General features: G+C 38.4%; 1 protein-coding gene across 2 annotated transcripts in view; it reads left to right on the top strand.

Annotated features, from left to right (window-relative positions):
- DAPK1 (death associated protein kinase 1) overlaps window positions 1–17107 on the top strand; it is a 92030-nt gene extending 74923 nt beyond the window's left edge. Inside the window, exons 19-26 of one of the 2 annotated variants that reach the window (XM_085212899.1) lie at window positions 42–119; window positions 2749–2971; window positions 6796–6984; window positions 8782–8979; window positions 11660–11798; window positions 12974–13094; window positions 14303–14491; window positions 15083–17107. In XM_085212899.1, the coding sequence (XP_085069025.1) occupies window positions 42–119; window positions 2749–2971; window positions 6796–6984; window positions 8782–8979; window positions 11660–11798; window positions 12974–13094; window positions 14303–14491; window positions 15083–16315 (2370 nt within the window). In that variant the 3' untranslated portion in view covers window positions 16316–17107. The remainder of the gene's footprint in view (window positions 1–41; window positions 120–2748; window positions 2972–6795; window positions 6985–8781; window positions 8980–11659; window positions 11799–12973; window positions 13095–14302; window positions 14492–15082) is intronic. The other variant, XM_085212900.1, reaches the window with a different exon arrangement.
- The last annotated feature ends 3468 nt before the right edge of the window (window positions 17108–20575 follow it).

Consider the following 20575-nt stretch of genomic DNA (forward strand, 5'->3'; position numbering starts at 1 on the left):
TAAAAGGAAGAAACTGCAGCTAATGATTTATCTTTCAACAGGATGGGAAAACAGCAGAAGATCTTGCCAGAGCAGAGCAGCACGAACATGTAGCCAGTTTGCTTGCAAGACTTAAAAAGGTTGGGAATGTGTAAATTTTAACTGAGCTCTTCATGTTTTTAAGATGGTAGAAGCAGTTTGAATATGGGAGCTCATAATAAGATCATTCACAAAAGCCACTCTAGAAAACACATTACAAAACACATTGCTGCAAGATAGACAACACCAACATTCCATCTTATGTGCTCTGTAACAATACCTATCAAATATTTTAAGGATTTTATAAGAAACAAAAAGACTATCAAGAGTTAGGACATCCTACAGAAGGACTTGCTTTCATCACCATTTTAGTTAGATTTGAGTTATGACTTTGAGGGGTTTTCTGGAATCTAGAATACCACTTGGAATAGTGTAAGTTCTCCATGTCCTTTTTTAATTCTGCAATTTCAGTAGCTCAAAATCCCCTACCTTTTAGAACATAAAGCTAATCTAGGCTTCTCATAAAGTAGTAAGTCTGACAAGTCTTACAGAGTAAGATTACAATAATATAGATTGATTATTCCAAATATGCAGTATCATTCATGCTGAGAAGATACAGAGACCACTTTCCTGGAGGTTTCAGGAAACAGCCAAAGCAGTTAAGAGTACTGTTTTAATTATGCCAATGATATTGTGGAGATATACAATAAATGATCAGGCTCTTCTTTCCACATACTTTTGAAGTGGAAATGTATGTGTGCCGGGCATTGCCAAGGAGGAAGTAGAATCATGTCCTGCCAGTAAATCTACACTTGCTAAGATTGTAAAATATATCAGTGAAAATGACAGAAAGGTACAAAGTTGAGGCTTCCTTTACAGGGATAGCTTTTGTATACATTTGTCATAACAAGATCCATAGTATAGCATATATACATGTATATAGACTATGGCACAATATTTCTCAAAAGAAGGCAATCAAACAAAACAAAAAACAAACAACTCTTGATTGTTTTTGCATGCAGGTGGAAAAATGTTTCTGATGTAGATATGGAACTAGTACAAATCAACCTAGAACAAAAGGAACAAGATAGAGCTACTAAAATCTCTTTCAGAAGAGATTTATCTCATGCTCTTTGACAGTGGAGTATACTTAATTCTTGGAGGCTGACTACATATGTAGGGAAAATGTATGATAATTATATATTTGATCAGAGCTTGCAACAGATAACTTCATAACTTGAAATTAATAATCTACAACAAACCACTTAAAATGGGTGATATTATGTAGTACTGAGTGCACCTGACATTTTTTGTCTTCAATGCCTCTAGAGGATTTTGTTCCTAAAAGCTCACATATGAAGAACTTACTCTTTTAGTAGCTCTTACAGATAATTGAATATTAGCAATGAGGGGGTGCAAAATTTGCATTGTGATGAACATACTTTGTACATACCTGTTGGGGAGGAAGAAAATAAATACACTAGTATTTCTGAGCAATTTCTCAATGAAATTGCTGCATATTCTTGTTTTAGAGATTGATGCAGTGGGTGCTCTTTGAATAATTCACCTTAAGCCCAGTACAAATGCTGAACATCGGAGCCTCTCTCAGCTCCAAATGGGTGAGTGAAGGAAGGGAGCATAAATCAAATTCCTTTTGATAACTGATTCCTTCAGTTATCTTAAAATAGGTCTTTTGTGGTGAGAGGCGTTTAATGGTTTACCTGTCCTCCACTGCTTTGCCTTGATGAGTTGATTTTAAAGCTCAGCTCCCATGAGTAGAGCATCTATGTCTGATGGCTTCTTGCTGGAGAAAGAGAGCAAGATGTGTTTTGTTTGTCCTAGGCTGTTACTCTTTTTGCAAAACAGAGTGGTGATGGGTAAGCTTAAAGTGGAAAGCTCTTCTGCAGAAGCTTGATTAGGTTTGAAGAAGGCCTGAATATGAAGAGGAGACTGCAGCTGTGGAAGAGCTAATGAATGCATTCAGAGGGCAAACAATGAAAGGATGGTTAAGTAGGGAAGCGGATTTATTAAGGCTTGGGAGTAAAAAAGGAAACAAGTATAGAGGATTTAAGCTTGCATTAGAAGGGTAGAAATTTCAAAGGTTGGAAGAGGTCTTTAACGGGAGAGAAGAACTTTGTGGGAATTGAGATGTAAGATTGGTCTGGGTAAGGTAATATTTTGCTTGCAAAAAAGTGAAGTGAAAATAAACAGGCTTTTGGTGGAGAGAATTCTCCTGAGCATAACAAATATAGAAAAAGATAACAGAAAGAGGAAGGGAGAAGCATGCCAAGTTTTCAGATTGCTCAGATGGTTGTTATCTGCAAAATTCTTCAGACCCTTATATATATTATATAAGCATAAAGGTAATGCTTACGCTACTGAGAATGCTGGGGAAGGAAAAAGGGAACTAAAAGAAACTATTCTTTTCTCATTTGTCCTATATCATGTGTCAGAATGATCCCATTCACTGATGTTGATCCTGAAAGTATGCATGATTTTCATGACAATTCGAATTCTTTCTGGACAGCAGTGATTTAGCTGTGTTTTGGTTACATATCCGTCTTCCTCTGCCAGTGATTGATCACTTGCATGATGGAGCTGGGGGGAGAACTGATCCAGATGAACACTAACCTGGCTAAGAAGTTCTACTTAAATTCTAGGTTTTACATTTGTTGGAAGGCACAAGTTCTCTGCCATGCACGCTGATTTCTTGTTTGTACTGATTTTTAGGATACGCACAGGGCAGTTTTTATCCAGCAGTTGCGACACACACAGAACCCACAGCCACGAATTAAACTGAAGCTGTTTGGATACTCTGGCTCTGGAAAAACAACCCTTGTGGAGTCTCTCAAATGTGGCCTAATCCGAAGCTTTTTCCGAAGACGTAGGCCTAGACTCTCTTCCACAAACTCAACCAGATTCCCCCCATCTCCTTTGTCATCCAAACCTTCAGGTATGGCTTTAACATTATACCTGTAGTAACTCATTTTTCATCTGTAGAAGTCCAAACAAGCACCTATTAACTGTGCTGTAAAAGACAGAATAACCTATGTGTGTAAGGAATCAAAGCAAAGCAGAGATGGTATTGACTACTCTGCATGCAAACTGATGCCTAAAATAAGAAATAAGAGGAATAGTGGTTGTGGAGAATGAAGAATAGTTCAGCTTCTGTTTACTATTGTGGTATGTATGGGAGCTTAAGAGAGCAGAGGACAGTACTTTGAAAGCTGTATTTATTTTTACAAAAAAGTCTTAAGCTGCAGTTATTGTTGCCATAATGAGATTCTATGATCATGGTTTTGGACTTAAGTTTCATCCGCATTTTTTGTTTAAGTGTAAGTTCTGTGTAAAACTAACAGTTGCTGCATCCTTAAATGATCATTAAGTATAAACACAGATACACAGGAAAAGCTTTCTGGTAAGGCACTTGGATCAGCCAAGTGGTGTCTAAAACTGTCTCTAATCACGATGAAAAAGGAGCTTTTCTAAACTGGAGTATGCATATAGTAAGGAAACCTTGCTCATTAAGTTAACCTGTGTAACATGGAAAGAGCTACAGGATGTGAAGAAACTAATTAGATTTACACATCTACATATACCTCATTCTGGAAGAACCCATAGTTGTGGTAGCATGCCAGAAAGAGAGGACTGTTTATTGTAACACTGAAATGCTGTGCAATGTATCCAAGCTAATCAGGCAATTTGAAGAGCTTGAATCTAAATTGCCGTTCAGAAATAATCTTATTACCTAAGTTTCAGATGAGGTCAGTGTTGTCTTTCTCTTTAAAAATCCTTGGGTATTGCTTGCAGCTTTAGGTATTATCATTACTTCCAAATAATGTTAGAGCAAGTGCTTGCAATAGATTTCACCTCCACTTTCTCTCCTATCACCTTTGGAAACTCTAAGGTAATTATTGTGATTTGTCAAGATACCCAACACAGATTGTTACTACATTTGCTGTTCATTTATCAGAAGGCATTAACACCTGCGGTGGTGAGAGAATATGTAAATAAATCAATCAGAAGTTCTTGTATTATTAATTCACTGTGTTGTACAAGGGGAGACTAAGTAAACCACAAATATCAGTTCCTGGAGGCAGTGCAGGAAGGTGACACTAAGCTGAGTGGTGCCGTTAATATGACAGAAAAAAGGGATGCCATCAAAAAGAACCTGAATGATCTCAAAGGGTGAGCCTATGTGAACCTGATGAGATTCAACAAAGCCAAGTATGAGGTGTTGCATTTGGGTTGAGGCAATCCCAATAGCCTCAACCCAAATGCATATAGATTGGGGGACAAGTCCTTCTTGGCAGACCTGCTCTCAAGGAGTTGGGGATCCCTGTGGACAAAAAGCTGAACAGCAGTGAGAGACAGCAGTGTGCTCTTGCAGCCTGGAAGTCTACATGTGCCCTGGGCTGCATAAGAAGAGTGGTAGCCAGCAGAGCATGAGATGTCATTGTCCCCCTTTTCTCTGCCCTTGAGAGGCCCTGGCTGGAGTACTGCATCGAGATCTGGGGCCTCCAGCACAACAAAGATGTGGAGCTGTTTAAGCAGATACAGAAGAGTGCCATGAAGATGATCAGAGGGCTGGAGCACCTCTCCTATGAAGGAAACGTTGAAGGAATTGGGCTTTTTCAGCTTGGAGAATGCTCTGGGGAGACTTCACTGTGGTCTTCCAATACTTAAAGGAGCTTACAAACAGGAAGGAATTTTTTACACAGGTAAATAGTAATAGGACAAGCGGGAATGATTTTAAACTAAAAAATAGGGGAGATTTAGATTAGATTTAGGGAAGACTTTCACTGAGAGTGGTTAGACGCTGGAACAGGCTGCCCAGAGAACCTGTTACTGTCCCTGGGGTTATTTGAGGCCAGGCTGGATGGTGCCATTGGCAACCTGATCTTGCGCTTGGTTTAGTGGTTGACAACCATGCCTGCAGCATAGGTGTTAGAACTAGATGATCTTTAGGTCACTTTCAACCCAAGCCATTCTATGATTTTATGAAGGTTTTGACTGAAGACACTTTTAGGTCACTTGATACAAGAACCAGAGAGTAATGTAATGCTCTCATACTATCATAAATTGAAAGATGATTTGTCAGTCACGCTGCTTAAAAAATCACCATAAAAGTAATGGTGAATTTGAAGCATTCACTTGAAAATAGCTTCTCTAGAACTTACACTTGAAAATTGAGCAGCACTGTTCAAGTGAATTTACTATGACATCACTTTATGTTTCAGTATCTGGTCATTTTGGATGCAAATCATTATGTAAGTCATGAATAACGTTCTGAATGGAGCATTATAATCTGAGACATTTAAAACAGTCCAGTTTGTAGGGTACTTGACAGTATGTTTATGTTTTTAAAAATTCTGTAAAAATAAGTCTGAATTCACTATACTTAATTCACGTGAGCCTAAGGATTTAAATAGTCTACCAAAAAATCAAGCATGAAAGTTTTTATTATACTACTGACACGTATTAGAATTCAACTTCTAATAGAGGAAAGGAATTATCTACTTTCTCCAGTAGATGGTGCAAGTTAATTAAAAAGCCCTTTTTCATTTACAGAATCTGCAGCGGGCGTGAACTAAACAAATTGCTTATAAGTAAAGTCATTTCAGTTAAGGGCCTGCTTTTCTCCCACACCTCCTCAGAAATAATTATTATATAGTGTGGCTGGAAGACTGCGTAGAGGAAACAGACCTGGAGATTTTGGTCGATGCTTGGCTGAACATGAGCCAGCAGTGTGCCCAGGTGGCCAAGAAAGCCAATGGTATGCTGGCTTGTATCAGAAGTGGTTTGTCAGCAGGAGCAGGGAAGTGATCATCCTTCTACTCAGCTCTGGTGAGGCCACTCCTTGAGTGCTGTGTTCAGTTTTGGGCCCCTCACTGCAAGAAAGACACTGAGGCCCTGGAGCGTGTCCAGAGAAGGGCAACAAAGCTGGTGAGGGGTCTGGAGCACAAAACTTATGAGGAGCAGCTGAAGGAGCTGGGATTGTTCAGTTTGGAGAAGAGGAGGCTCAGGGGAGACCTTATTGCTCTCTATAACTACCTGAAGAGAGGCTATAGTGAGCTGGGGGTCGGCCTCTTCTCTTATGCAATTAGTGATAGGACTAAAGGAAATGGCCTCAAGTTGCACCAGTGGGATTCAGGCTGGACTACTTTTCTGAAAGAGTGGTCAAGCACTGGAATGGGCTGCCCAGGGAGTGATGGAGTCACCGTCCTTGGAGGTGTTCAAGAAACGTTTGGACATTTGTGTTGAGGGATATGGTTTAGTGAGAACTATTGGCAATAAGTGGATGGTTGGACTTGGGTGATCTTGTAGGTCTTTTCCAACCTTAGTGATTCTATGATATTTTTATCCTTAGTTACAGAATTTAACTATTCAAATGTGTAGCACTTTTATGGCAATAAAAATAGCCCATGCTATGAAATTACAACCCTTTTCTACACCACAACAGTATACTTTTTTATAGATGAGATTTAACTCTTAAAGTCTTTTACTTCCAAATTATTCCTTTCTTTGCTTCCTTCCCAGTAATGTATGTGCTACAGTGCACTAAGCACCAAATGGGATCATTCTAATATTTTCCTTCTCAGCATTCAGAATAAAGATGTAGTTGTGTGTACACACAGCTTGGTAATCATCTTTTTTTGAAGAAAAATTGGATTTTTTTAATCAGTTTTTTCTTTTTGCCTAGCATACTTATTTTGAAGTCATATGATTGTAACTTTCCCATGATTTTTAATCTTATTTTCCTTTTCTCCAACTCAGTTTCAGTAAGCATTACAAATCTTTATCCTGGTTGTGAGAATGTCAGTGTGAGAAGCCGAAGTATGATGTTTGAGCCAGGCCTGACAAAAGGTGTATTAGAAGCTTTTGTTTCACCTGCTCATCACTCTCATTTCTCTGCTGATGATCAGTCCACCAAGGCCATTGACATTCAGAATGCCTACTTGAATGGTAAGCAGAGTTCTGAGCTGACATGCCTCACTTCTGTGGAGAAAGTAATGCCATGTTGCTTGTTGCTTGTTTTTAGAAGTAAAAAATAAAATATATGATTTGGTATGGTAGTGACTGTAGTTAAGAATTCAACACTGGGGGGTGGGGTGCGTCTAAGTAGAAAGTATAGAAACTATATACATGTGAAATTCTCTGCTTGTAAGATGCGTAGTAATCTTTTGTGTCGGATATTTATAGGATTACACAGGAATATTTTTGAGACGAGTTAAGTGGGGTGGGAGGAAGAGGTTTGTTGAAATAGGAGTAGGTTAGGACTCCATCTACTAGTCTGAAGGTCCCTACACTTAGGTTAGAGATTTTTGTCAGATTTAATTCAGTCCCATAAGTCCAGGTGTGTTTCCCATCTCCATGAAGGACCTAACTATTCTTACCCCCCAAGGGGCTGGAACACATCTGGTGAGTACCGGAGTGGAACTTTCGGTTTCATTTTTCAGAAAGCAAGTTAAGTGTTCTGCAATTGGAACCGGTTAGCAGGAAGAAAGGTCAGTCTTAGAAGATGTTTGAACCACTCACTACTGTTCCAAAACAAAAAAATTATGTAGTGCTTTCTCTTCATCCAGTAGCTGTCTTTTGTCTTAAGTACACATAGATCCTAGTGTAACACTCTCAAGTGTGAAGATCGTACAAAAGGTACATACCAACACCCTTACTAATAATCATAGAGGTGGTAAGATCTCTCTGCGGTAAGGATGATGTTCTGCGTGCTTCAGCAGATTGCAATTCTGAGTTCAAATTAATCAAGCTTTTAATTTGGAGAGAGAAACCTACTTATAAATTCAGCATATGCACACTAATACATACTGTGACAAAACATTTGTCCTAGATGCTGAAGAGTTCGGCATGTAACTAAAGCTTGTTCTTTGTATGGGCTAATTTCTTCTTTCAGTATAACTTGAAATCAGATCAAATTCTGCAGTGAAATAGTTGTGCCATAAACTCTTCAATTTTTTTCTTTTTCTCTATTATCTTGATCTTGAAAGAAATTATGTACATGGATGAACTCTGAATTGCTGTACTCATAACAGTAAATTTCAGGTCCCTGGCTTTTTTTCTCCTAGGAATTTGAAGTGCATCTCAATCAGCATTTATTTAAATAAAGGTAGTATAATTTCATCTTATTTCACACTAACCTGGTAGTGAGTCTGGGAAGTGCCAATGGAGTACAACATGGTAATGGTTTTCTCACATAAAGCAGATCACAGAAGCATTGTGCTCTTTCAGCCCCTAATATAGTGATTCTTCAGTCCTGACTTGCAAATGTGGTTTGAGTAACACAATTCTGTAAAGTGAAGTGGATTATTTGAGGGTTACAATGTCCTTGGATTGCTTTTAATACAAGCAGTGCACTTTAAAAGAAAAAAATCATTAAAATACTTTCTGGGATTAGCAAGAAAAGAACAGTTATATTTTGCAAGGAATTGCTCCTGTACAAGACAAAAGCCAGTTTAATGTGTAAGGCTGCATTGCATGTAAAATGCAGGTGTTTCCCTGTGACATCCAGCTGAATGACTTAGAGAAGTGAATGTGAGAGAGGAACAAACTGTGAGGACCCAACTTCTTAAACTCTGAGATGCTCTGAAACTTCACCATTCCTTTTGTTCATGATTGCATTTACAGTTTTGCTTTCTCACTTGCATGCACTTAATCTCTGAGAAAGTTTATGTTAGACTAGCTGTTTGATTCGTCTTTCCGTGATGAGTAAGGCTTCATGCTTACTGACATGTGTTTGTTTTTTAGGAATTGGTGATTTCAGCATCTGGGAATTCTCTGGAAATCCTGTGTATTTCTGCTGTTATGATTATTTTGCTGCAAACGATCCCACGACAATTCATATAGTGCTTTTTAGTCTTGAGGAGCCTTATGAAATCCAGTTAAACCAAGTGACCTTTTGGCTTAGTTTCCTGAAATCATTAGTTCCTGTTGAGGAGCCAATAGGTATGTTCTTTTGCTTGTTCATGAAATATCACAGGAATATAAGCTTTTCTCTACAACTCTTAAATCCTCCATGTTGACTGCTATTAAGCATTTTCATCCCCTTTTATTTAAGCAAAACTGAATCAATGTTTCTCAGCAGTGGACAGTTTTATTTGTGGGACAAGCCTGAAGAATTTCATGCACCAGTGATCCACTTGAAAAAGGTCACGAGGTACAGCACAAGCTCTTGTAGCAAATGAAGTTTTATGTCAGACAGGTGTTCTGGAAAAGTGTTTTAGGAGTGTTGAAACCATTTAAGGCAAGTTTTAGACATGTTGATTAAAATGCAGTTAAATCTAACACCAGTTAAATATTTTTTATTGGGTAAATTAATTTTGCAAATGTCAACAGGAATCATAAAATCATAGAATGGTTTGGGTTGGAAGGGACCATCTGGTTCCACCCCCCCCGCTATAGACAGACACACCTCCCTCTAAACCACATTGTACAAAGCTCCATCCAGCCTTTGCCTTGAATAATTCCAGGGAAGGGGCATTCACAGCCTCACTGGAGAACCTGTTCCAATGTCTCACCACACTCACAGTAAAGAATTCCTTCATAATATCTTGTCTAGACCTACCCTCTTCCAGTTTAAAACCATTATGCCCTGTCCTATTGCTACCTGCCCTTAGAAAAAGTCCCTCACCAGCTTTTCACTAGGATTCCCTCAGGTACTGGGATGAACTGCTATGAACTCTCCTCCTTCTCTTCTCCAGGCTGAACAGCCCCAGCTCTCTCAGCCTGACCTTGTAGGGGGAGTGCTCTAGTGCTCTGATCATCTTCATGACCCCCCTCTGGACCTGCCCCAAGAAGAATGATGTTATAGATTGGCATTACCTCTCATTACATGCCACTCTAACCTTTAATTAGAGTTGTATTTTAGCTTCAAATACATTAACTTCTGGTATATCAAGATATATAGAAACCAGTACTTCTGGTTCACTTCAATTTTTTTTAAGACTTTGCATGGGTTTTAAGTTAAATGATTTTTGTATTCAAGCTTTTCAATGAGTTAAAAGTTCATAGAATCATATAAGTTACATAACATAGATTTATGTGACAGGCAAATTGATCTTAAGTTAATTTCGTGTAATTTTTTTTCTTTAAAAGATCTGTAGGTCTAGGCATACGTACTATAAGGTTTGATCATGATTGTAGCTAAGCACTGGTCTGCAGTTTTATGGTAGAACTGGTTCCACTAATCAAAGTATTGTGCCCACCAGAGGATCTAACTCAGCACTGATGGATGTTTATAAAAATTGCTGGGGACTAGCCAGACAAAAAAAAAAAAAAAAAAAAAAACCTGTATGCTTACATAGTGCAGAGTATTGCCCCTCTCTTTTTGTTTACTGCTCTCTTCTATGTATAATCAGAGCGTAACCGGTCATAATGATGAGCTGAAGGGCTGACCTTCAGTTTTCACCTCAGACACCTGCCTGTCTTTCATATTCCATTTTAGGTCACAACACAACATTATGAATATAAACATTTAGAATTGAATTGCAATTACTGCTGAAATTAAAAGCTCAGAAATACGCAGAAAAATATTAAAGCTAAAAATGTAGTTAACTTGCAGTGTTTAAAAGCTTTTCATGTCTTGGTCTAGTAAGGAAACTTAGTTTGACTGAGTTAATACCGTTATTTAGGCACTTTGCTTAAATCAGCATTTATACTGATAAGCTCTATTTGGATACTCATGTATATTTGTAGTATTTGAACATTAGTGGGTAATTTTTACTTTTGGTATTACTTACAGCTTCTAAATTCTTGAGCTCAAAAACAAAACAAAGAAAATCTGTATCTGGAGAAGATTTATCTCGAAGTGCTACAAAGATGGGAAATATGGTTATTTTTAAGAATGAATCCACATTCTGCAGCTTAATCAATGAAAACATGTTTCTGACTTGCTTTTGTCAGACAAAAACTGCAGAACTGGATGTTCTGTCATTCTTCTGAGATAATTGTCTAATAATGTCTCCTCTTTTGTGGAAGATCAGTCTGAGAAGAGATTGAAAATTCTGTGTTCCATGCTGTTTCCTCATTCATGCCATTTGTATCTTTCTTTCTTTTTCATTCTTTTTCATGGTATCTGCCAGGCTTTCCTACTTAACTCTCACCTAGGTGAGAGGTCACTGTTTGTGTAAGTACTGTAAAATAGCATTCATAACAACATGTAAATGTTGTACACATTTTCTGTTCTACCTGCATTTCCCTAAGCTTTACCTGTAGTGTTGAGGTAATGAGAAACCCATTCAAAAAGCTTTTATTTTTCTTAATTATTTTTCCTTACGTTGATATAGACTGTAGTTAATAGATATATTGGTAGTGTTATTAATTAATGCTTTTGTTAAAGCAGTAAGGGCACGTAATGCCAGTATTTTTGACACTATTCAAAGATTCTAGCTATTAAAATTGAATGTTGTGTAGATAACTTTATAAGTGGCTAACAGCCAGAACAGCAGTGGTTTCATTATATAGAAATAGATGTAGCTGTGCTTTAAAGTTCGTAAATCCACTGCAGAAATGACTGCAGTGAGCGTTATCAAGAACAAAACATGTACTACTCCTTCTCTGGCTCTGTAAGGCACCCATCCTCCTGGACATGCCTCATAGTAAGGAAGTGTTCTTGTTTTCTTTTTAGCATTTGGCGGAAGGCTGAAAACTCCACTGCGTGTTGTTTTAGTTGCCACACATGCTGATATAGTCAATCTTCCTCGGCCTGCCGGGGGGGAGTTTTGGTATGACAAGGATATGTCATTCTTGAAAGAAATCAGGAACAGGTAAGGAGGGATTATATTTATTGGTAGTAGTGTATGTGAGTTGCAAAGAAAGTATACTAAAATGTAAAAGGTTTTTTATTTGGCTAAAGCTATGTGATATTTACACAAAAGGAAGTGTCCTATTTTGAGGATTTCTTTTTTTTTTTAATGAAAATATTCAGAAAGCTTAGTCTGTGAGGGGGTGGGTAAAAAAAATTGTCGATACTGTTTTTCAGTGGGTGAGCTGCCCTAAGTGAGTTCACATGAGCAAATAGTGCATAATATGACTGAGGCTCAGAAGTCTCACCTTGAAGATGAGTTAGATCCAATGGCCAGTGTCAACAATCTGTCTGATATTCTTGTGTCAGTTTTGCACCAGTCTCAGAAAAGTGGGCAGTTCTGAGCTGCAGCCTGCAGGGCAGCCACCTTTTAATCTGAATTGATGTAGGATTGGTAGGAGAAGAACTAAGCCAAGTCTGGAGGTACTACCCATACACAGTTTCTAAAGAACTGGACATGGCGGAGTACATATGCAAAGATCAGCCAAAAGTTATTCAGGAGTCAGAAAAGCTTCTCAGCTTCGTGAGCACATGTCTGGAGAGCATGCTGATTGTCAGTAGCATACAACAGAAAACTTTCATAAACTAAGGAGTATTATATAAGGTACTCACATATTTGTGTTACCCACAGAAAGGATAATGTGGTATCTCAGTCAATTGAAATGAATTATCATAATATATATGGATTTCAGCACCAAAGCATACACGCCTTTAAATGCAGTTCAGAGCTAAAAAAACAAGTATGTGTGATTGAAAATTTAAATAAAAGTAAGAAATAGAGCTAGTGTCTGTACTGATGAAAACTAAAGTATTTTAATTGAGGAGGAACTAAACTGCTATTCATTATCTAGTAAAATGTTATTACAAGAGCTGGGATGCAGTTATATTTCACTTAGGACTCTTCAGCCGTCTTCCATTGGAAAGATAATAATATACTGTCAAATTATCTGCTTATGATAAAAAAATTAGAGAGCAGCTATTCTGTCTTCCCTTATAAAATATCTTACCATAATTAGTACTGCACGTACACATTATTCTTTGAAGGAAATTAAGTATCGTATAGTTTAATGCTGAAATGCCACTGGATTAAGTAAATAGATATGGGACTGAGTAAACAATGCTCTCTTTCTCTTTAAGATTTGGAAATGATCTTCAGATTTCAGAGAAGTTATTTGTGTTGGATGCTGGAGCATCTGGATCTAAAGATATGAAGCTTCTCCGAAATCACTTACAAGAAATAAGAAGCCAGATAATTTCTGTAAGTAATATTAATGGTGTAGTTTGTGCCAGCCAAAATGTGAAAACCTAGGACAAGATTTTTTTTTTTTCTGTGAACTTATTACTTAATTTCAGAAATTAGAAATGAAACAACAAATTATTGACATGAAGGATTCTGTCAGCAGTTCCAAAATTGTTGGCATAATGTACAGATACCAAAAATAGCCTTTCTTTAAAAGAAATTATTGGGATTATCAGTTTAAAGCTATATTTTCATATTTTGAGTTGACAGAGATTGGACTTCACTGCTTGTGTGCTTGTTTGTTTGATGTCACTATGTGACAGAGCAGTACTACAGAGAAATTGAATATATTTGATGCAGATGTTTTTCAAAAAGACCAGGGTTGAATATTTTCCATATAGATGTGCAAACTTATAGATAACATATAGATTCTTTTATTGAAAAATTATGTACTTAGATTTTTCGTAGTTGTGTATGTAATATATATGTATGAAACTAAGGGTAAAATTGCCCTTAACTGCACGTAACTGTAACTACCATGAATCTACACAAACTTCAGTACTGAGGGTGACCAAGTCATTTTGAAGTCTGTCATTTAAATTCTTCATATTAAAGTCCTTCTTAAGTGTATGACGTGCCAACAAAACATTCTGCAACTGCTTCTGTTAGGTGTAAAAGAAATAATGAAGTAAAAGATAATGTGTTGCTGAGTTCGCTCTTGGATTCAAGAAAGAAGATTTTTTAATGTTATAAAATGTAACCTATTTAATGTTCTCAATGGTGTCTTGATTTTAATAAGTTTTTCTTTGACAGAACTTCTTTTTTGTAGCAGTTTCCATTAGATGAAATTTGAGGGGTCTTTATTGCATACAGATTGGGTGCTGTGGCTGGAGATTGCAAGACATAGTCATCAGTAATGTCCAAATCAGTCAATAGATAAATATGCTATCTGTATGTATTACCTGATATTCTGTATCTGATATAGTGTCGCCTATTTAAATATCCAGAACTGACATTGGTGAGTACAGACTTCAGCTAAATGCACAGCTGTTTCTGGAATATATTTCATTAAGAAAAAGTAGATTTTTCTCATTAGTTCGCATGGGTAGAAAAGTAACAGTCTATCACAAGGGGCACTTTAAACATGTGTATATGTATCATGTATGTACTAGACCTCAATGTTAGCAGACTACAGGTTACAAGATGTTTTCTGTGCTTTTTGTAAGACTTGCCCACCTATGACTCTTCTGTGTGAAAAAATGATCTCCGTGCTGCCTTCATGGAGAAAAATGAATGGACCCAACCAGCTGATGTCTTTGCAGCAGTTTGTATATGATGTACAGGAGCAGCTTAATCCCCTAGCAAATGAAGATGACCTGCGGCATATTGCACAGCAGTTGCATAGCATAGGAGAAGTAAGTGCTTTTTATCTAAACTATGTATTCTTACTATCAAGGTATTTCTCTGGTCGAATATTGCTTAATAGGATGCAAGTAAATGTCTGTAGTTATTTCCTTCTACTCTTCCTTTTAAGACATCATAAGTAATAGACTGGTTAGTAATGCTTCTTGCTATCATTACTGTTTTGGTGTACGTGTTCTATTCAGCATTATTTCTATGAGACAGAAAGAACTGCAGTTCATTGCTATAATTGTAACATCATAAAATACATAGGATATGCTATTACTGGCATCTTGAAATGAGGTAGTGAAATGAGATGAGAAATTTATTTGTCTGTTAGAAATTGAATTGTAGGAAAACACCTTTACATAAATAGCTTGCAGAGCATTGGCTAGGCTATAATGTTGTTGGGTTCTGGCTTTATTATTAGTGGAAGCCAAGAATGAGTTCTTAGTTCTGAATATTTGCAAGAAATTAAAATGCAATTCAGGTTCTGCCAGCTATGTTATTTAAGTGATTTGGTAAATAAGTTAGGAAAGACAGAATGTGGAGTACCATCTTGTTCTTCATAAAATACTGATAATAGTTTTCCTATTTATAAACAGATTAACATTATGCAGAGTGAAACAGTTCAAGACGTTGTTCTTCTGGATCCTCGCTGGCTCTGTTCAAATGTCCTTGGAAAAATCCTGTCAATAGAGAACCCAAAAGCTCTCCATCACTATAGAGGTCGATACACTATAGAGGACATACAGCGTCTGGTAACAGATAGTGACGTGGAAGAATTGATACAGATTTTGGACGCTATGGATATTTGCGCAAGAGACCTTAGCAGTGGAGCAATGGTGGATATTCCTGCTCTCATCAAAACTGACAATCTCCACAGGTCTTGGACAGAGGACGAGGATGAGGTACTGATTTACGGTGGTGTTAGAATTGTTCCCGTGGAACATCTTACCCCATTTCCTTGTGGAATTTTTCATAAAGTTCAGGTGAATCTCTGCAGGTGGATTCATCAACAAAGCACCGAGGGAGATGCTGATATACGTCTGTGGGTAAATGGATCAAAGATTATGAATCGTGGCGCTGAGCTTTTAGTGCTGCTTGTCAACCATGGTCAGGGTATAGAGGTTCAAGTTAGAGGACTGGAAACAGAGAAGATCAAGTGCTGTTTACTTTTGGATTCTGTATGCAGCACCATTGATAACTTAATAGCCACAACCCTACCAGGCCTTTTGACTGTAAAATACTACCTTAGCCCTCAGCAGCTGAGGGAACATCATGAACCAGTAATGGTCTATCAGCCTAGAGACTTCTTCCGTGCACAGAGTCAAAAGGAGACATCACTAACTAACACCATGGGGGGATATAAAGAGAGCTTTAGTAGTATACTGTGTTTTGGGTGTCTTGATGTCTACTCCCAAGGAAGTCTAGGAATGGATATTCATGTTTCAGATCTGAATCTACTTACCAGGAGAAAACTGAGCCGACTTTTGGATCCACCTGATCCCATGGGCAAAGACTGGTGCCTTCTGGCCATGAACCTGGGCCTCCCTGATCTTGTTGCAAAGTACAATACAAATAATGGAACACAAAATGACTTTCTGTCAAGCCCAGTCCATGCCCTGCTGCAGGAGTGGAGTAATGCTCCTGAGAGCACTGTAGGAATCCTAATGTCTAAGCTGAGGGAATTAGGTCGCAGAGATGCAGCAGACTTTTTACTCAAGGCATCTTCTGTATTCAAAATAAATTTTGATGCTAATGGTCAAGAGGCTTATGCTTCAAGTTGCAACAGTGGCACATCTTATAATTCAATTAGCTCTGTAGTGTCACGGTAAGAAAAGATGTTTTGCATAGATATGTTTTCAAACTGCAGAAAAGATAAAAGTAGAAGAGTTTCTGTACCTTTTCAATTATGAGGTATTACATCAAAGGGTCTTTATTCTTCTTCAGCACCACCCTTTCCAGAAGAGGGAGGTTCCATTGGTTTGAATGACCCTGCTGGAGTTACAAGAACATGCTACCTCTGTTTCACTGAAATTGTCTGCATGCTTATCATTGCAAGTGGTGCTTGCCTTTTAATTTTTCTCTTGTTTCTAAGACGTTGGTAATGACTCATGCAGAGCATTCATGTGCCAATACTGTGGGTACAGATGTGTGATACCTAATCAACTTCGATTACAGTCAAATCATAATGTGAAAACCTCGTAACCTTGCCAATTACTATGCTTCTTTATTACCATTTACCTCAGGTAAAAGTTTGTTTCATTATGGAGTTCAAAAAGGATATAAATGTGTTAGATACCGCAGAATAATACTGTATAGCTGTCAGTTGTAATTTGTGTATACCAAATGGTTTTCTACTATTACATCCTAAGTTACTTCTTGTACTTGAAAATTTTAATGGGGATAAAAACAAAAGGACACAAGATTTCTTGCAGTGAGAACTTTAAAATTGATATGAGGGGATACAGCGCATTCTGTTCTAAAAAGCATGTAATTTTAATGGTGCAATGTGTTTGTGTATATATATTGTATGTATATATATTAATACTATTTTTTCCTTAATCTTGCCATGTAGTAAAATTTTAAAGCATTTTTATACAAATAAACTGTTGCTTGTTGCATCACTTTTATTTGTATTCTGTACCTTAAGTGGACCAAGCCTCCTCTTTTCCTTATAACCACAGTCCTGCAGAGGCAGTGCCTGACTTCTGAAGTTCTGACCACCTCCTGTGTCACACCAGGGAGCTTTCTCAGTATGTGTGGAAGTATTTATATTTTATTAGGTGGCTCCTCTGCTGTGGAGTAGGTGTGCGTTCGTTTTGACCTCCCTGTATATGCTGCAAAACAGCACTAAATCTTAGAGTGACTTTCCTTAAAAAGCTAATTGCTGTTAACCACTGCTTTCTGTATGTATTTTATCATGCCTTTATTACGTCCTTCCCCTGGTATCACTGAGCTCCTTTATTGAATGTTTTTTCAAAATGCCTAGTCTGCACTAAGAACCATACCAAATGAGCAGTCCAACCTTCAGGTACCTCTGCTCTGGTGTTTAACTACCTCTGACAAAGAGCAGAGGTTCTCCCTCCCCCGTCTGCTGTGAGTTGCTCACTGAAGAATTCTGTGTATATAGACTCCAGAGTCTACATATATAGACTCTGGGTCTTACTTGTTTCGTAATTCCTCCTGGTTGTGTAGCTCGTTTCTTTATCCTCAGCCTCAGATCTGAAGGTGACTCTAGTCTCTGAGTTAGCTTTGCTGAGACTATATGGCTGCAGAGGACTGGGACCAGCTAAAGAAACTGTGTGAGAGCGCAGGCCACTGTAAGGTGCTTTTGGTGTGCGGGTCTGCCAGCAATGCCTGCTGTTTTAAGACTTAATTCACCATTGCATGGTGGTGAAGTGGTGGAGAGGAAAGACTGGAGATAGCAGGTAGCTCTTCACATGCCTACCTCCCCAAATGCTTTAAGGACATTGCAGATCTATGTTTGACTTACAAATTTGGGAGTATTATGGTTTTTTTTTTAATTTATTTTGTTCTGGTTTTCTACCCTTCCCAACAGTATATTCTTGTCAATTCTCTGCTTTCATTTACTGTAAAATGCAGTCCTGGGAGTAGTGGATGCTATGATAGATCTCTGACTGGTGGAAAATGCTTACTGCATGCATCATTTCCAGTTTTTATGGTAATAGGTTCAGGAAAGTGAATCACTGTCATAGGGTGGCTTTGGATTGCATGCCTGTAAGTCATGTGCTGTATTACTGAGATTCCAGAAAAAATCATAGTCATAAATTATGATTTCAACAGATAAAGGTTAGCAAAGTGATACAAGAGGGCATTCCTAGCGCACTTCAATTTTACTGATTCCCTATTTTGTTTTAATGCAACAAAAAGCAGAGCTTCATTCCTCAGTTTTTATGGGTATGTTTGAAGGCACTAGCCCTGATTCACTCTAAAAACACGGGCAGTGGCATCTTAGAAGATTAAAAAAAAAAAAAAAAATTGGCTGTAAATTTTGTTTGTTTGTGACATTAACATACTATGTAAACTTAGCTCCTAATAGTGAAACAAGTAAAGTTGGATACTGATCATTATACTCCTCTTCACAGCTGCATGATTTGATGCTATAGAGGTTAGTCCTAGTGTTCATCAATGATATAGACAAATTCAAAGATGCAGTGCAATTACTCAAGACCAAGACACATGATAGATGGTCCTGCAGTTCATAAATTTGTTACTGACATCTGAATTTAAATTCTGAAAGATCATTTTTTCAAGTATCTTTTCCCAGATGCACAGCACTATGCATGGGATAAGGGAGTACTTCATGTTGCTGTGTGTATTAGGGGCTGATTTTATATCTCATGGAAGTTTTGCTGTAGACCCAGCTGGTGAGATCAGTGTCTCCATGCAAATTACTGAGGGTGGGACAAGAAGGGCATCTAGAGGGTGACGGTGGGTGGAGATGAGTATAAATTACTCTTTTCACCTTATGAGAATGTAAACCAGAGACAGCCACAGGTTTCAGAAACCTCATGATTCAAATGATTAAGAAAGAGTTATGAAACTACAGGGATTTAGCAACTCTAAAGTGTAAAGGATTGAGAGGCAGGAGGCTCAGAAAGGAGCCAGAAACTTGCTTTCCAAGTGGTCGTGTCTTTCTAGAGTAGTGGTGAAAATTATCCTGCACTAGCTGCATTCTCCAACCCTAGCCAAAGTTATTTGTTGGTATATTACAGCTTTTGTACTCCAAAGAAACAGTGTTGGAGCATTGTTTAAAAAAGATTCCTTGAATTGAATCATGTCACTGCTTTAGTTTTGCAAATGAAATTGGTGTTACAATTTGTGCATCGTTCTTCAAAGTAAGTAAATGAAGCGTGCTGTGAGTTGAAACCTCTTTAGGTTTTCAGCAGACAGAGCAGTGCAGCATCTTCTTTGAAGGTGGTGTGAATGTACTACGTACCAAATTAAAATGTTTCTATTTTGCTCTAACTAGCTTGTTAAAATTCACAAAAAACATTACATGGGTTCATTTCTTCATCTTTTCAGTCTTTCTTTGATTTGGAAGGCAAAGTAGAAGGCAAAGAAAAAGGAAGAAAAGATTTTAACAGTGCTGAGGAATTTGTTTTCTAAAAGGGCTAAGCTGCTCGAACTTCACCTCTGAGAGATCGGGTCTCCAGCAGTCAGGGGAGATGTAGATATAAGGTTGTATGGCAGCAGCTTGCCCTAATAAGCTTTACTGAAACAGCAGGCCAGTGGGAAATGCTGCCTCTAAGCTGAAAGAGTGTCCCTGTGCCTTGGTTCGCATTAACCAAACAGACAGCATTTCTGCAGCACCCAGATTGCCCTGAGGTGAGGTTCAAATCCAAACTATGCCCATTTAACAGTCATTCCTGAAAATGCAGCCATGTTGCTGACTCAGCTGGGCAAACCTGGAGAACAACCGCCCTGCACTGAGGACACCCTGCCTGCTGAGTCCTGCTCTCACCATGTCAGGTCACCATGCATCAAACGTGTTCACATCCCTATGCAGAAAGAAAGACTGAAGGCAGTCCTTTGGGGCTGGCAAGGGATGCTGAAAAAATGCCTACGCACTCTGCAGCTTGCTGGCAGAGAGGTTGGCAGCCAGAGCCATGTTGTCTTCTCCAACAGAAATGGGGCACTTCTTGTAAGTGCTGGGGCACTTCTGGCAGCTCCATTTCTGGGTTCAGGAATATGTGCTTGCTCCTTTCAGCATGGGTACCACACAGCAAAGCTGAAAGGTGCCTTCCCTGCACACTGCCACAGCTGGGCCTCACCAACCCAAGCAGCTCAGGATGTCTGTGCTGGAGAGCGGAGTTGCTCCTGCTGCATTTCAGTGATATTCACATGAATGAGTAAGGGCTGACATAAGACACGAGCATGTGGTATGTGGCAAGGAGTAAGAAGTTGCACTTTTCAAAACTGTGCTAAGAAAGCATGGGAAAGAAGGGCAGGCTTCAGGTCAGAAGGGTCAGCCCGTGGTGATGCAGTTAGAGGAGTGTGTGTGACTCTCTGAGTCACCATATGTCTCACTTTTCAGCTGCCCCTTCCATTGCAAAATCGGCTGGTTTAGC

Source organism: Meleagris gallopavo, chromosome Z, assembly GCF_905368555.1.
Source record: "Meleagris gallopavo chromosome Z, MGAL_WU_HG_1.1, whole genome shotgun sequence".
Classification (NCBI taxonomy): Eukaryota; Metazoa; Chordata; class Aves; order Galliformes; family Phasianidae; genus Meleagris; species Meleagris gallopavo.